At 40.8% G+C, this 17,355-nt stretch overlaps 1 protein-coding gene across 1 annotated transcript; it reads right to left on the bottom strand.

Annotated features, from left to right (window-relative positions):
• Positions 1-130: 130 nt before the first annotated feature.
• LOC308387130 (uncharacterized protein) lies at positions 131-14,876 on the bottom strand. Its single transcript, XM_080867028.1, has 30 exons — positions 14,698-14,876; positions 13,775-13,854; positions 13,132-13,206; positions 10,816-10,886; positions 9,569-10,728; positions 8,173-8,212; positions 8,053-8,090; positions 7,842-7,972; positions 7,677-7,755; positions 7,479-7,537; positions 6,787-6,837; positions 6,614-6,681; positions 6,452-6,495; positions 6,311-6,350; positions 5,791-5,825; positions 5,542-5,669; positions 5,301-5,415; positions 4,770-5,191; positions 4,478-4,682; positions 4,022-4,178; positions 3,171-3,335; positions 2,906-3,028; positions 2,541-2,586; positions 2,351-2,454; positions 2,129-2,253; positions 1,618-1,989; positions 1,231-1,514; positions 875-976; positions 364-510; positions 131-264 (listed from the first exon to the last, which is right to left on the bottom strand). The coding sequence occupies exons 1-30, from the start codon at positions 14,787-14,789 to the stop codon at positions 161-163; spliced, it is 4,662 nt and encodes a 1,553-aa protein (XP_080723154.1). The 5' UTR covers positions 14,790-14,876; the 3' UTR covers positions 131-160.
• Positions 14,877-17,355: the final 2,479 nt, after the last annotated feature.

The following is a 17,355-nucleotide window of genomic DNA, read 5'->3' as shown; positions in this document are numbered from 1 at the left end:
TATATTATATATATATATAAATATATATATATATATATATATAAAAATAAATATATATATATAAAAAAATATATATATATATATATATATATATATATATATATATATATATAAAAATATATATAAGAGCGCTGAGAGAGGCGGCTTTGTCCCTCCACTATCAAGAAGTTTGTGAGTGTCTGTGCCGCATGTTGATCTCGTTGAGGACCACATCCATATTTGAGTCTTCATCTGCTGTGATTACTCTGTCTGCATATGGGCTACCTGTAAAACAGTGCTACTGTCATTATTTCAAAAAGGGAAATTGATATATTCTAAGAGTTGCAGCAATGACAGAAGAAACGCAAAAATGTCAGTTCGTACCGATCCCATCACTCTGTTCTGAAATGTCACTGTTGAGGAAAGAGGAGCTGGAAGAGTTATTGCCACGTGAGGTACTGGAATGAAGAGATGTGTTGTTGGTCAGCGATGACTTCTTTGCCGTCTTCTGTGTTGCAGTGCGACTCCATTCTGTTAAAAAAAAGACCCACATGATGAAGGTAAACGTGATTGTGAATTGCAATTATCGCACAGTCCATCCATTCTCTTCCGCTGGAGCCTATCCCAGCTGTCTTAGGGCAGGAGGCAGGGTACGGACAGGTCACCAGTCTGTTGCATGACTAACACATAGAGACAGGCAACCATTTGAACTCACATTCACCTATGGACAAGTTAGAATTACCAATTCAGCTAACCCCACTAACTGCATGTCTACGTGTACTCGGATAGAACCCACGCAATCCCACAGTCGATAAACTTATTTCTTAAATGAAACCAAATAAAGGAGTAACCTTCACCAGTTTGAGGCACACAGTATAAAACGAACACCGCTAACCTGAGTTCTCAGATAGTCTCATTTTGCCGCAGCACAGATAGATCCTCCACTGCCTCCTCACGGTTTCCTTCACTGCACAGTGGAACACGAATATAAAGAAACCTACAAAACAAGCGTGTTTGTTAATGCCACGTTTCACAGTGCAGTAGTTACTTAGAGGAGCATTTAAAAACCAATTAGAGAAAAAGATGCGATTGTATTTTTGTTGTTAAAATAAGAGAAGAGGATGACGTCAATAAAAACTGGTTAAAATTGAGGACAAAAGAAAGGAAAACAGCAGAATTACTATGTAAACTGACCAGATTTGAGTGAAATCACCATTATTTCACAAACCAGCTCAGAAAATGTCAGCTCACCTTGCAGGGAGTTACAGATGGCAAAGAGGTACATGAACGCCAGGTTAACGGGCCCCCAGGCAAAAAAGGCAAAGCCCCACGTGAGGCCTAGCAGGATGGTTATCCCCAACACACTGCGCACATCCTGCAGTGTGCTGCGGTGCTGGAGATTTTGAGGGTTTTGTTTTTTTATCCGGCACAGCTGGACCATAACTACAATAAACATGATGAAGTTAAATATAAAAATGACGCAGAAATAGGCCACCACTGCCACGTAGAAGGCGATGTCATTTTTCAGCCAGCAGCTGTGGGAGAGTCGGAGGAGAATTAAAGGTTGTTCTGAGGTTTTATATCATGGATTTTATGTAGGATAATGTGCAATAATGAGATTACAAATAAAGTACTCACAACTCATCAGTAGTGCCATCACTAAACCTTCCATAGGAAACGAGACCGTAGTTGTTTTTGTCAATTGCAATGACAATAATGACCACGATCATCGGGATACCCCATCCAGCCAGCGAGAACTTCAGCATGTAGTGCGATACATTGACGTTGAAGACTTTCACAAGTGCCACGTACATGTGGACGGCCTCGAGACCCATCCATGTGAAGGCAGCTAACAAGAAGTAGTGAAGGAACCAGGCAGTGGAAATGCAAAGGCCCACGGCGTCTGGGTAGAGCGCCAGCCAGGTGTCCACCAGGAAGACCAGATTCAGCAGGAGCAGCGCAAAGCACAGCTGGATCAGGATTTTGGATGGGATGTCTTTGCGCAACTTGCTGTGGAGGTGAAATTATGAAGACAACATGTAAAAAATACCTCAGCGAGCAAAAAAAAAGAAAAAAAATTCATAGAGCTTTAGCAATAAGTAATGAATAACAGATCTAGATCATCTATTTTCTGGATTTCTATACGTACCCAAAGGCCAAGTAGGTGAGGATGGTGACAGCCAGGAAGATAGCAGAGATTCCACAGCCAATGTATGTGATAAAGGTAAGGATGGTGCTCTGGACACGACTGGTTATAGGCTGCCTGGAGAGGTCCTTTATGAAGGAGATGCCCCCCAAAAGTGTTATTATTCTAATGAATAATAACCAAACATGACAACATACATGACAAAATGTATTTTGGTGATCTTACCAGAAGGATGGCAAAACTGGTTAAATGGTTGCAGCCACAAATTGTCTCACTGTCCGTGCTATTTTGGACAGAACAGCCATTTGAGCTCCAGCCACCCGATCCATCTGTGGGCAGAAAACAAACATGACTCGTGTTTTTACACGTCTGTTTGTGTTCACTGAAGCTCTTAACTCATGGCTGGACAACTTACCATTTAATGCAAAGTCCCAGAAAACACACGTTGCCACAAAATTTGCCTGTAATTTGAGAAAAAGAGTTTATCATCTTTAATTGCACATGATAGTTTTCTCTCTATCTCCCTCTCTCTGTTAAGGATGTGTTGCTTTTACAGCATGTTTGTGGCCTATTGCTGCTACATTTAACCACACACACATGTGTAGCTCGGTCGTATAGCTCCGGCATGTGTGCGCTGCTACAAACTGGCTTGGTTTGTCTGGTTATACCTGTAGCCGAAGCCCTTAGGCAATGCTTCCTCCAGAAGTAAATTTCTCTATGAGGACACAACCATTTCCTTTTAATTTGCCTTTAAATGACAGTTGGTGAAACCAGGCTTACCGGAATAGGCTCTTGGTTTTTTAGGGTGATTATAACATTGTCTCGGAGTCCTGTGATTGACAGGTTGGCGACACTTGCTCCTAGGATCCCGCTGTTAAGCCTGCGTACTCCCAGGGATTTGTCCTGTGTAGCCATTTAGAGACAACAAAACAAGTTTGTAAAGAGTGTGTAAGTATCAGATTTAAAACACTACATTAAAAATAATGTAAGTTGGCGTTTTTGTTAGTGGTGAATAAGAAGGGGACTGCTGGTTGAACTGTCAGACCTGGAATACGGTGCTCTTCTGGTAGAAATTGAACTGAACTCTGGAGACCTGCTGCTGTTCCTGAGATGTGAGATTCTGAGTGAGAGAGGCAGGCAGCGTGACGGAGCCCTGAGGGATCGAGGAGTTTGTTGTCACGCTCCTTCTCAGTCTGGGATTCCCACGGACCTGTAACACATATGGGCCTCAAGCTTAACAGACTCGATCATCCGAGAGTTGTTTTTTTTTGTTTGTTTGTTTTTTTTTTTACCCTGTTTTCTATTTGGGGCAACTGGCGTCTCTCTACTAGAGATCACTATTTGGAGGAGCAGCTTTGTTCTTCCAAATAGTGGCAAAATGGCTGCTTATTCGTCAAAACATTTAGTATTACACCCACATTCACAAGTGTAATCCAGGGATTTACTGACAAATCATGTCATGTCATTGTGAGGAAAAGAAACCGTCAGAATTTCTGACCTAGATCACCTGGTTGTGTTTTTAAAAGCAAAAACAAGTCACACGATTAAACCAATTTGTTGTATTTTATGAATTGATCCTGTTTTTGACTGAACCACTTTACTCTGAAAAGCTGAAATAAATAAATGTAGTTTTAAATTTAGTTTAATCTGAACTACACATGCAAATACACAAAATACACAAAATCTGAGTTAGTATATTCTTCTTCTTCTTTTAAATATGCCAATTACAACCTAAAACAATTACTCCAACCTCCCTGTTAAAATAATCATAAAAAATTAAATCGACAGTAAAAAGGCACTAAATATCTTCTACAGGCTTCTCTAGACAAAGCTGGAAATGCTGTGTTATATGAGACACAAAGCACTTGTACAAAAGTGAAAGTTATTCTTCCCTACCTCCACATTGGTGGGGCTTGAGATGGAAAAAGTTGTTTTCTGAAAGTTGGCGCCATCTGCTGGTTTCACTGACAGAGCAACAGCCGGGGACAAAATGGTCTGAGCCGTCCCTCCAACAACCAGCTTGAGCCCCACTGTATCAACGATCCCTATTATCCTGGTGAGAATAAATGAATAAATAATAGTACGTGTCATTTCTTTAATTACAACAAGAAGCAATATTACTGGTTAAAAAAAGATGAAAATAAGAGTTGGAATTGAGGTGTTTTGTCCTCCTATGGATGGAAGAGGAAAACTGGGGTTTTGTTGGTGTTCTTTAGAGCCCATATCTGGTTATTGTTGTGAGTAAAATAAAAATAAAAACAGTATGGGTCAAATGCATTGTCCACCCCATGAAATATTAATGTAAAAAGACCACAATAAATAAATAAATAAATAAATAAATAAATCTGTAACCTGTTGGAGGACTGTGACAGCACAGATGGAGAAGCACCCAGGAGATTGCTGACAATGTTGACTGATGTGTTCCCCAGCCCTATGCTGACATTTGGGCCTGATAACAGAGCCTCCAGCTTAGACACCAGCTGATTCACCTGGCTGGAGTTCAGTTTGGACACGTCTTTCGTCTCGTCAAGCAGTGCGTTGGCTTGGGCCTCAGCTGCTGTCAACACAATTTGACGAGACAGTGACGCTATGATAAGGAAAGCATTGCCACAGAGTTGTGCACGCAACTGAAGTGATCACAAACCTGACGAATTTGTTGTTGTACTTCCAGTTGTCGTCACAGAAGTGTTCGGATTTGTGGTGGCTGTAGTAACGGTGAGTGTAGGAGACTTGGTTGTAGTTGTGTTACCCGTACTTGAGTTATTAGCGGTAGTGATAGCTGTAGTTGTAGTAGTGTTGACTGTTGCTGGCACTGAGACATTAGCAGCACTGGTGGTGGTGGTTAGATTCACTCCTTGTGTTGTATTCAGCGGCATTGAAGTTGCATTTACAGCAATTGTAGTGCTATTAGCAGAGCTGGTGGTAGTGGCAGTGCTGTTGTTGGTGGTGCTGGTGGCAGTGCTGTTTGGTTGCACGGTTGTCACATTTGGGCTGGTTGTGGTGGTAGACACGTTTTGAAGATCACAACTGTCCTGCAGCTGCATAACCACATTGTTTTGTTTTTGACTATTAAAAAGAAATAAAGAAGTAACATTTTACTTTGGATCCTTTTGATCTGTTGCAGCACATTTTGTATAAATGTGGTTAGTGTGCAGGATATTAAGGTCATACAAACCAAGTGAGGCTGCTAGACTTTGCTGCAGCACAGAAATCTGCAGGCTTTATGTCCGTGCTGACCCATGTGAACTCAGACTGCAGGCTGACATTGGCTTGTAAATTTCCACAAATTGCTGTGGAAACACAAAAGCACCAATGAGAAGCTTTGCACAAGCTTTGCACAAGTCGTCACTTATTTTTTGACTGCTTGAGCTGATATTTCAGTCCTCATCTTGTTTTATTTTGGTTAGTATACACACCCGCTCGGATCACATGCCCGCTGAAACTGATTTGTTCCTTAGACTGAAGCAGATACACCACAGCATTTGCTACATCACAGACGGGGACCTCACGGGCAAAGGCCAGAATCACGCTACAGCTTTGAAGGCTATAACGGAAAAAACAAAAAGACAACAACAACAATTTTAGCCTAGTGTTCAAATGCAACAGATGCAGCAGTGAGATTTAATGTGAGTTTTAGACAAATGTTCTAACATAGCTGGACTCACTTTGTTGACGTGCTTGCACATGCCACGTTTGCGTCCTGTGTAGAAATGTCAGTTTTAGAAAAATAACTTTAAATGAACGTAATAAAGGAAACTACTAAAACATTTTTAACGTGTTAATATAATAATAACACATGAAATGCAAATTCCTTTGGACATAAACTATATTTTTCCTGTGAGATTCCATTACATGGTGAGTTTCTTGTCATGTGAAACTGGAGTATTTTTGGGGTAAAAGTCAGTAATGTTCAAAAAGACATTACTGACAAAATGACATCTCTACAGCTGATATCTTCAAAAATGAACAACTCAAAAGATGTTAATCTAGATGAATAGATTGAATCTCCTTTAAGTCAAATAAAGAAATTAAATTCAGTTTAATTGATTTTTTTAAGGTTATCTTTTTCCCTAATGCAACCTAAATGCCTTACTTACATTTTGAAAACTTGCTTTGGCCCTAAATCATCATAACAGAGATAGAAAAACATGAAGGCAATAATATCATAATTTGGTGGTTGAATACCTTGTACTCAGATGCATTAATGGACACTGGACATAGACCTCTGCAAGGGAATATTACAAGATTGTTATTATTTTTTGTATTTTACATGTGATAAAAAGGTATTTATTTATTTAAAAACTGGTGACAAAAAACAAAACTTACTCTACACTTGGAGAGCAAGGTGGAAGCTGTCGCAGCTGAGAAATCTGTTACAGTTGAAGATATTAATGATTCATTGATGCTCCAAGAATTTATTCATATGATTTTTACATTAATGATTTGTTTATTTATATGTATTTGTGTTCTGTGTGAATGGAAGATTACCAGGTTGGTGACATTTAAATAGTTTATATTGGGATCTTGTATGGAAATATTAAAAGTGTAGTATGCATCTAAAAAACAAAGAAACAAAAAAAAGGAAAGATAATCAAGTCACCAAGCTTTCAGACTGTGTGATTTACATCATAATGCAAATGGTTTTGATAGGTGACACTAACCTGATCCACTGCAGTAGTCAGAGCAGTTGCAGTTGCTTGTGGTGATGTTGCCTGAAACAAAGTCAAAGCATGATGGTTTACAGTGTGGATCGAATCAAGGCACCTTCAAGACTCTACTTTTACACTTTAAGGGAAAAATACATTTAGCAAAAATATTTAGAAGAATCTTGTGCATTTTGCTTTTTTACAATCTTATTTGTTCAGTTTTTAATTGTCTGTGTTGCAAGTATGAAGCAACCCCGAGCTGCTGGCTAACCTGGCATGCAATCAAAAGCTTAATGAGTTTCCTTATGTTTCCAGTTATTATGATAAGCTAAATTAACCAGATGCTTTGTACAGAACAGGGTTTTTAACCATTTTCTATTTTTAGGCATCTGCTAAAACACTCACAGAACAATTAATCCTATATAATCCGCAAATGCTCTGTAGCGTGTCCACACGATTTGGTATCCAGGTATAATGTTAACTGTAACTGAGACTTAATTAATATTATTCTTTTGAAATGTGTGTTTCCTGACATGCCCTGAAGTACTTCCTGGTGTCTTTTAACACAAGTGTGTTGCTTCATCAGGTTTCAGTAGCAGTAACAGTCTAATTCATGTATTGATGCAATGATGTTGTTTGTTTGTTTTCATGGTTGGTCCATTTAAACTGAGCTTAACTATGCTTACATTGAATAGTTTGGAGCTCACCTGCACTGCAGTTAGTTGAATTACTTGGTGGAACCACATATGCAGCTGCAGACTCATTACTGTAAAAAACAAACAAACAAACAAACATGGAATTTCACAAAACTAAAGTATGAATTTAAAAAGTATAATTTATCTTTGATTAATCAGTTAACATTTAGCACTTGGGAAAGCACAGACTGCCCGTACTGAGGATCTTACCATGCTGCGTTGTCTTGACCAGTGTAAATGCAGCTGTTTTCTACTGTGCTGCTGTTATTGCACACATTTTGAAGCTGACCTGTTAAGCGACACAGAGGATTTATTACATTGTTACTTTTATAACATCCTGCAAACGTATCAGGTAGGTAACTATGCATCACTCACCCACTCTATCTGCCTTTTTCCCCAGCACGTAAAAATCAGATGAAGTGTTAGTGGCTGCGCAGAGAGTGCGGAGGATACAACATGAAGACACCGCCTGACTCAGCTTCAGCGTCACAGAGCACGTGGTGTTTCTGCAGCATAAGATCAGTGTTAATGTAGGGATCATGAGATAAGCTTATTTCAATGACTTGAATGTCTTTACTTCACTTACCTTATTTCAGTTTTTGTCACGCATGACACTTCCATTCCCTGGTAAAACACAAATCAGGCTAAATTCAAGTGATCTTTTTCATTTACAGAAACCTACAGACACAATTATGTGCTCACTCACTTGAAATAGGCCCGTTGTATTTATGACATTAGTGTTCAAACTGAAAAGTAAATGGAGATAAGGTTAATGGGTGTCAGGACTAACTGATATGATTCGTCATCTCAGTGGAATTAGGACTGATTGTGCAACTGCTCATATGATCTCCAGCTTTATGAAAAAGTCAAACAAGCGTTGCTTATTTTGCTTAATGCTTATTCAAGGGGATACAAGAGGGGGGAAATATTGGAAATTCAGTGTGCAGGCATCTCATTAGCTGCAACTTTTGGCTGCTGTCAGCAAAGGAAATAATCAAAGTTAAAACTAAACTAAAACTAAAGTAAAAGCAGATGTGAAAAAAAACTTTTTGTTAACAATAATAAACTATAACATGACTAGAATAAAAGTAAAAAATGTGAAAAAATGAAAAACTAGCTGAAAAGATTTTGTTAACTTGGAAATCGAACTAAAATTAAAAAAAATTCTTAGTTTGAGCTTTTTTTTAGTTTGGTAAAAATGTTAAACTAAGAATGAAATCAATAAAAACTAAACTAAAACAAAATATTTTTACAAAAACTAAACTGAAATGAAAAAACAAAGAAACTAAGTGAAACTAAACTGATTTAAAACAAAAAGTCGAAAATGAAATAACAAAAAAACCACATTTTAAAAATACAAAACTACAATAACTCTGAATGTGTCACGGCTGCACGGCAGTCGTGTGGTGAATTGAGTAAAGGATCCAAGATGCAGGCACTGACTGGGGTGCGAGTGAATATTTATTTGCAGAGGTGATAAGGGGACAAAAACAGGAGGAGCAGAGCGGGGAGTAAACCAACCTAAACTGGGGAAAACTAAAGAACTCAACTTAAACCAAACACGCACAGGGGGAGGAACAAAATACACAATGAAAGATGGCGGAGAGACGCAGACTAAACACCAGGTTACACAGAATGATGCAGACGGACACGGCGTTAAACAGACGACGCGACAGAGAGCACAGGAAAACACAGGGCTTAAATACACGGGGAGTAATCAGGGAATGGGCCACAGGAGGGAGACACAGCTGGGAGCAATAAGGCTAACGAGACAGGGGAGAGGTAAAACTGAACACACTGACATGAGACATGAACTTTCAGAATAAAACAGGAAACTAACAGACACAGAGAATCAGACAGGACACTGAACATGACAGGCAGACTCATGAGCAGACACAATAACACCATGGACAGACAGAGGGAACACAGAGAAGTGGGAGCAGGCAGGCAAAGAACAGAAACCTAACAAATGGCAAAATCACAACAGAATACACACTCGGAATGAACAAAAGCATAAGGAAACACAAAACACTGAGTCCTCAGACTCAGGACCATGACAGAATGTAATCTCACCTTAAATGATAAACGTAACAAATCTTCACAGTGTGGGTTCGACAACACAGTTGCCACAATATATTACAGAAAGTGCTCCATGAAAATTCATAATCTCATTTTCCATCTGTTCATTTATTTGATAGAAATAGTTGCACTCATACCTGCTTTGTGTCCCATTGCCACTAATGTCCCGAGCTACACGTATCAAGCTTCTTTTCCGTTTTCTTTTTCTTGTTAATGGTGTTGTAGTGGTTGTGAAGTTGCCTCCTGTTGGTGTTGCTGCTGTAGTTGTCCCGTTGCCTTGTAATGTTGTTGCAGTGGTTGTGAAGTTGCCTCCTGTTGGTGTTGCTGTTGTAGTTGTCCCGTTGCCTTGTAATGTTGTTGCAGTGGTTGTGAAGTTGCCTCCTGTTGGTGTTGCTGTTGTAGTTGTCCCGTTGCCTTGTAATGTTGTTGCAGTGGTTGTGAAGTTGCCTCCTGTTGGTGTTGCTGTTGTAGTTGTCCCGTTGCCTTGTAATGTTGTTGCAGTGGTTGTGAAGTTGCCTCCTGTTGGTGTTGCTGTTGTAGTTGTCCCGTTGCCTTGTAATGTTGTTGCAGTGGTTGTGAAGTTGCCTCCTGTTGGTGTTGCTGTTGTAGTTGTCCCGTTGCCTTGTAATGTTGTTGCAGTGGTTGTGAAGTTGCCTCCTGTTGGTGTTGCTGTTGTAGTTGTCCCGTTGCCTTGTAATGTTGTTGCAGTGGTTGTGAAGTTGCCTCCTGTTGGTATTGCTGTTGTAGTTGTCCCGTTGCCTTGTAATGTTGTTGCAGTGGTTGTGAAGTTGCCTCCTGTTGGTGTTGCTGTTGTAGTTGTCCCGTTGCCTTGTAATGTTGTTGCAGTGGTTGTGAAGTTGCCTCCTGTTGGTGTTGCTGTTGTAGTCGTCCCGTTGCCTTGTAATGTTGTTGCAGTGGTTGTGAAGTTGTTGCCTCCCGTGGGTGTTGCTGCTGTAGTGCTGTTGCCTTCTAAGGCCGTGGATGTTGCACCTGTACTATTGCTCTGTAATGTGGTTACTGCAGTTGTTGTGCTGTTGTAAGTGTTCAGTGTTGATGAGGCCACTTGTGTTGTCTTACTGACAGTACTTGCAGGTGTAGTTTGTGGGGAGGTCGGTGTGGCAGTAGTTTCTGGAGGGTTTGGAGGCACGCAGTTCTCCAGCTTGGTGCTGAAAACCTGCTTGAGCTGAGGAAAAGAGCATATGGTTTGCTGACAGGATTTAAGCATTACATCTGGTGTTTTAATAAGCCTGCTGTCGTACATGTTACATACCCAGGCAATGATTTCAGATTCGTTCTTGATCTGTCCAGTGACATCCACCGTAATGTCAACAAAGTAGTATACTGCATTACAAAGCAAAGAGAATCATTGGCAAAAGTTGCTAAACTCTATAACGGAGGACAACATACCAGCTGCTTGTAACAAAGAGGCAATCTAAGGGCTGAGAAAGGGAGCCAAAAATAGAAATACCAAAAATGAAGTGACTCACAGTCACCTGATGTGTTGCAACTGAAGCTGGCTGCTCATTTTAAATGTCAAACTATATTTAATTTCCATGGCAAATATTGTGCTCTGTGGTAATTTTAACAGGGGTGGAGTTTTAGATAGTTAGCTTGTTTGTGTTGTTCTTGCCATTTGGAGCACTTTTGTTCTGTTACATTCCAAATTATATGGCTTTCATGGTGGTTAATGTTAACAGGCCATTCAAAAATGTGCCCCAGTTTTGAGAATTTTTTGTATTTTTATTTAGCCTAATTTACTTAAATACTATTACCTGTACAAGTCAACTACAGTGGGGGAAATAATTATTTGATCCCCTGCTGGAAGTGGAAGTGCTCACTTGCAAAAAAATGAACAGCCTCTAATTTTCAAATAAATAAATACATTTAAAAATAACATAAAAGTTATGAATTCATTTGTATGTCATTTAAAGAAATAAACATTATTTCTACCCAACCAGAAATCCGGCTCCTGCAGACTGACTGCGTTCCCATGTGACACACAGATTTCAATACATCGATCAATCAAGAGCAGATTCACCTGCTCTCAATTCATTATGTGTATAAAGCACACAGAATCAGTTTCTTTCATTTAAACCTCTCCGCCATCATGAGCACAACCAAAGAACGGTCAAAGGATGTCAGGGACAAGATTGTAGACCTACATGATCATCCTGGGGGAGGAGAAGCCTTGGGAGAAAGTGCTGTGGTCAGATGACGCCAAAAGGGAAGAGAAATGCTGAGTATGACCCAAAGAAAATCTCCCCACAGTCAAGCACGGAGGTGGAAACATCATGCTTTGGGCTAGGTACAGGGGACTTCGCTGCATTGAGCGGCTATTGACAGGGTCATGTACCATAAAACCTAGGATGAGAACCTTCTTCCCTGAGCCAGAATACTGAAGACGGGTCATGGATGGAACTTCCAACATGACAGTGGCTTAAAATATGCTGCAGAGGAACAAAGGTGTGGCTAAAGAAGCATATTAAGGTCATGGAGTGGCATAGATGGGCTCCACACCCTCGGGCTGCGCCATCTCCTACACACCTGCATCCCATTCGAGACAATCGCCGGGGGACTACTTCACCCGGCGCAGATGGCTGCTCCTCGCCAGTCCGTTAGTCACCCCTCGGTGGTAACTAGGCTCTTCGTAAGTTCTGTATTTACTGGAGAACTTCGGAATTCATCTTCATCTTGTGTCTATGTACTTAGGGAACGACGTTCGGCGCTGGAATCCTGCCACCTGCCTGTCCCCATGCCTGTTCACCTCCCATCCTCGTTCCTGCCTCCTCAGACTCCCTCCATGGACTCTTCCCCCTCTGAGTTTCATGGTCCGGCTCTAATCATAAGCCCTGACGTTTAACTTTTTCTGGCTGTTACGTGCCATTCCTCAGTACTCTAGTAATTGTGTTTCTCCTCTCTGTTGCAGTTTTCCCTCAGTCCAGATTACGGGCGCTCCAGGGTTTTCTGTTCCCAGTTTTTCCCTGGCTTGAGTTTGTAGTTTTGGTTCCCTTGTTTTCATCAAGTTGCTTTGTTTATTAATAAACCTGTACATAGTTCTGAGTGGCTGCACATTAATCTGCTTCCAGGGTCCTTATCGTAAGTGTACACTGAGGTTCTTGACAGTGTGAGTTTTCCCCTGACCTTTGTCGTCGCGTCTGCTTTACCCCCGTGGCTCTTCTGTGTTCTGTTTCCCCAGTTCAGGCATACCTCTGTTTAGTTGCTTTCCCCCCGTTTGGTGTATCTGCCTTAATAAATGGCACACTTTTAGTTAATTCCCATTTTCGTCTCACTGTGGTCTGCATATGGGTCCTCACATAAAAGAATCCACCCAATCTGCCTCCGCATATCGTGCGGAGTCGCCCCAAATCCTTCCTGAGGTGTGTGCAAACCTTGTGACCAGCTATCAGTAAACTTGTTATCTCTGTGCTTGTTTCTCAACCAAATACTAAGTCAACCAAGTATTAAAGTTTTGCTTGAAGATCAAACACTTATATCACTGAGTGACATACAAATCAGTAACACAGATTAAACAAACGTTTTTCCTACAAAGCCAAGGGGTGAGCAGATTTTATCAGGGTTCATTTACCTGATATTTGTGGAGCTGTAGTAGAAACAGTAAAAGGGGAAGGAGTTGTAGTGGTCTGGTTGCAGGAGGCTTGCCCTGATTGGAAAAGAAAAAAGTTCTCAGTTACCACTGTTGGCAACTTCATGGAGAGTTTTGGGACCAAAAGCCAATCGTGTGTATTGAACACTAGACACCACGTTGATGGACATTAACATGATCCAGTTTCAGTGTACAAAGTTCCTAATGTGGTTTTTAAATCCTACACGCTGGAAAATGGGAATTCTGAATTTTTTCAGCACATAAACTCTGTTTTTAAAAAAACAGAAAGTGCAAATTAATGCACTTTGTGGTAGTTGCACAAAGTCATTGAAATGCATTTCCATTCCCTCACTTCCTGTTCTCTGTGTGGTCTTTTTTAGTCTTCTCCATTTGTGCCTTTCTCAGAATAGCAGTACGACTAATAAACAAAACTAGACTAACTGGTTACAGTATATTATGAAAGAGTTCAAGGTATTTGTGTGCGTACTGTATGTGTGTGCGTGTGCATGCCATGCATTGCAGGTTATAATTAGAGGTTCAAAGCTGTTGGTCCACTAAACAGCCGCCTCCGCTCAATTGTCTTCGTGTTTTTCATCTCTTTTGTGTCACAGCTGATGTCAGATACCTGCTAAGAGGACAACGATGACCACCAGGTGTGTCTGCAGCAAGTGGAAACATCTGATAAGCGAGCCTGGCTTCTTCACCCTGTTAAGTTGAAGAAGTTTAAGTTTAGTAAATAAACACAGGGGGCTAAAGCTTTATTATATTTATTCTGACATATGACAGAAGAAAGAGTCAGACTGAGTCATACTAATCTAGAAAAGCCCTACCATCACACCCATGCTAACAAATGCTGAAAGGCTGTAATTAAAATGTGTCTTAAAGGTTTTATCTCCAGTTCTGGTTGTTAACAGATGAGTAATGCCAAATGAAACACTTGAACGATTTCAGGATAGTGAGCGCGGTCTAATAGAACAAATTCATTACCTTCAAAGTGCACATGATGTATGGAGTACATACACCATGAATCAATAGTTATTTTTTCATGTTCATTTGAATCTCTTATTATTAGGCAGCAAATAATTTGCATGTACAATTCTCCAAACTTTGCCTCCTATTTTTTTTAAATAACAAGCAGAATAACAGTGAGTAAGTGGACTGACTGTATAACTAAATGTCTTCTTTCACATCCATGGAAAGCGTCATTGTTATTGGCACATAGGGTGCATCCTCTCCTATATTCTTATATAACCAGTAACATCAGTCCTTAAAAAATGCGTGACTACTTTGCAAATACAAAATAACAACAAATAAAAAATGTAAATAATTCGATTCTGTGACTTAAAAAATGACTTTAATGTTATTTGATGCCGCATAAGGAAGTGATTTATAGATATGAGCGCATCTGTATGAACCATCTGGATTAATAATCCTGACTGAAAACCGATCCAGCTGCTGTTTCTGAGTTAAGATGTGTTTCCCTCCACATTAAGGAAAAGGAGAGACACCGCCACCAACACCACCTCCACCGCCACCATCTCGCTTTACCTGACTAAAGGAGCAGATATTTGCTGGCAAGGAAGTCTGCCTGAAGAAATCCTTGGATCCTTCATGACTCTGTCTTCATTTTTGTGGAACATAGCTTCCGATGGGCGAAGTAAAACGTTCAACAACAAACATTAACAGTCATAAATCTAGCCAGTGCTCTCGGCTGTGTGCTTTGTCAATTCTCCACCACTTTCTCATGCACAATCAATAGCTGACACATGTGGCACGCCCATGAGACGTCAAGGTGAGCGGGTGGACGTCACATACATTCTCTTCAGCTCTGGCACCTTTGGTTTAACATTTCAACACCACCCAAAGAGGAAGCTGTCTGATTGTAAAACTAGACCCAAAAATAATAACACAGTCCGATCGTCTGCCTTTAAAGTTCCCTGTAGGTTTTTGGAAGGAAGAGATTTGTGTGTTTCTTTTTCTTTTTTGTTTGTCAGTACAGGTGTGCCTCAGGGTGTGTCATAAACCTGTGTTTTCAGTAATAGACACAACTGAAAGTGTTTCCAGGACAACACTGCAGGGCTCTAACATTGTGGCCCGACTGCTACGAAAAAAAAAAGAAGTCACGCACCATTACTCTGTAAGTGCCTGTTTTTCAGGACTGTGAGCAGTCTGTCAGAGTCTGTCTGTCACACACCACCACATGAGCACGCTCTCTTATTTCCTTCTCTGTTCTGCCTCTTATGCTTGTGTTTACAGTTTTTCTCAGTCCCTTTGGTGCTTTTCTCAGATCAGAATAATAATTCTCAAAACCATTAGTGCAACCTCCATAACATTTAGTCATTTCTGCACATTATGGTACCAATTTCTCCTTCCCCTGAACAAATTGCAAATGCTCTTGGACATGTATCAGTTGCTTTCATACAATTCTCTGCGGTCGACAACATTATCATTTTCTTATGTCATGTCAGTCAAAATGAACTATACCTTTGGATGCTGAAAGACTATTAGTTCCCAATAAAACTAATAGTCTTCATTTCATTGCTTGAGTCATTACATACAAAATTGGTGAAATGCTGTCAAGCAAATTTTATACCTTTTTTAAATGATTTTTTCCTGGAAATGTCCCCAAAATTGAACAATTTCTCTCAGGTGAACTTCAGCTTTCACTGATGAGGAGGTGTGTGAAGTATTAGTTGTAACCACTGACAAGCCTCTTGTTCACAGTCACTCATGGATCAATCCCATGAACCCTCAATTGGCAAGCAAATATGAACCGAGCAGGACATAGTTTGTACCATCCATTCACGTCCGCTTATCCTTTTCAGGGTCGCGGGGGGCGCTGGAGCCTATCCCAGCTGTCATGGGGCGAGAGGCGGGGTACACCCTGGACAGGTCGCCCGTCTGTCGCAGGGCCAACACACAGGGACAAACAACCATTTGCACTCACATTCGCTCGCACATTCACACCTATGGGAAATTTGGATTAACCAATTAACCTATCCCCACTAAGTGCATGTCTTTGGACGGTGGGAGGAAGCCGGACTACCCGGAGAGAACCCACGCAAACACGGGGAGAACATGCAAACTCCGTTTGTACCATTTTTTACAATTCTGTGACACAGAAATGGGAGGTCAGCATGGTGGAAGAGGGGTAAGGATGTGTGTGTGTGTGGGGGGGGGGGGGGGGGGGGGGGGGGTTGTCAATCACAGTCTCACAATGGATGAGGGCGGTCGGAAGATGCAACCAAATGTTGGAAGAACCACTGTGAACAACCTCGCAGAGGTGGAAGAAGGCCTGTTTTTACCCAGCAGCAAGAGGAAGCCATTTGTGCAAGGGTGATTGCATACAATGCAATAAAGTTGAAAGAATTCAAAGTGCTGTCATAGAGGATAACGGTGTATTTGGCCACATTGGATCTGTGTCTGACACATGATAGAATGCTGGTTGAATATCTCCCTCCCTACTCCCCATTCCTTAATCCGATAGAGGAGTTTTTCTCTGTCTGGAGGTGGAAGGTTTTTGACCGGCATTCACATGCGCAAATGGCACTGCTAGCAGCCGTGGATGCAGCATGTGACGACATCACAGCAGAGTCATGCAGAGGGTGGATTCGTCACTCCAGGAGATACTTTCCTCATTGCATTGCAAGGGATGATATCCGTTGTGATGTAGATGAGAATATGTGGTCAGACAGACAGGAACGTCTGGATGTGCCAGCAGGATTTACGTATGTTCAGTTACAATATGTACCGTTATATTGTTCACATTTGTGCACAGCTCTACCAAAAGGGTGTTTCTTATGTTTATTCTAAATAGGTGACTGTAGAGTATTTTTCTTTTGCACAGTGTTGTAGAATTACAAACAGCCCACACAGTAAAAATGTGAAACATACATATTCAGTGTCTTGTACTCACTTACTTCCCTAACTACAGGAATGTCTAACTTTTCTGTAGATTTTCCTGTAAATGGCTGTACAAAAAGTGTATAGTGCTGTCTTGAGCATTTTTAGGTAGCGTCACCGAGTTCTGACCTTTTTTGGATTGGAAAACACTGAGAGAATACTGTGAACTGTCATAATGAAAACATGACAAAGCCATTTGACTATCTTGTTCATAAAGATGGTGTCAAGACTTCTCACTTTGATGACACCGGCAGTTTCATTGACATGAATACTTGCTTTTGAGGAATGGATTATCGATTTTGA

The sequence above is a fragment of the Rhamphochromis sp. 'chilingali' genome, assembly GCF_963969265.1.
Source record: "Rhamphochromis sp. 'chilingali' genome assembly, chromosome: 19".
Classification (NCBI taxonomy): domain Eukaryota; kingdom Metazoa; phylum Chordata; class Actinopteri; order Cichliformes; family Cichlidae; genus Rhamphochromis; species Rhamphochromis sp. 'chilingali'.
Note: the sequence above shows the minus strand (reverse complement) of the source record. Positions and strands in the feature narration are given on the sequence as shown.

Coding starts and splice junctions, on each gene's coding strand:
- LOC308387130 (XM_080867028.1), bottom strand. CDS start 14,789: ATGTTCCACAAAAATGAAGACAGAGTCATGAAGGATCCAAGGATTTCT. Junction 6,682..6,786: donor TGACTACTGCAGTGGATCAG/GTTAGTGTCACC, acceptor TTTGTTTTTTAG/ATGCATACTACACTTTTAAT. Junction 3,029..3,170: donor AGAAGAGCACCGTATTCCAG/GTCTGACAGTTC, acceptor ATGGCTACACAG/GACAAATCCCTGGGAGTACG.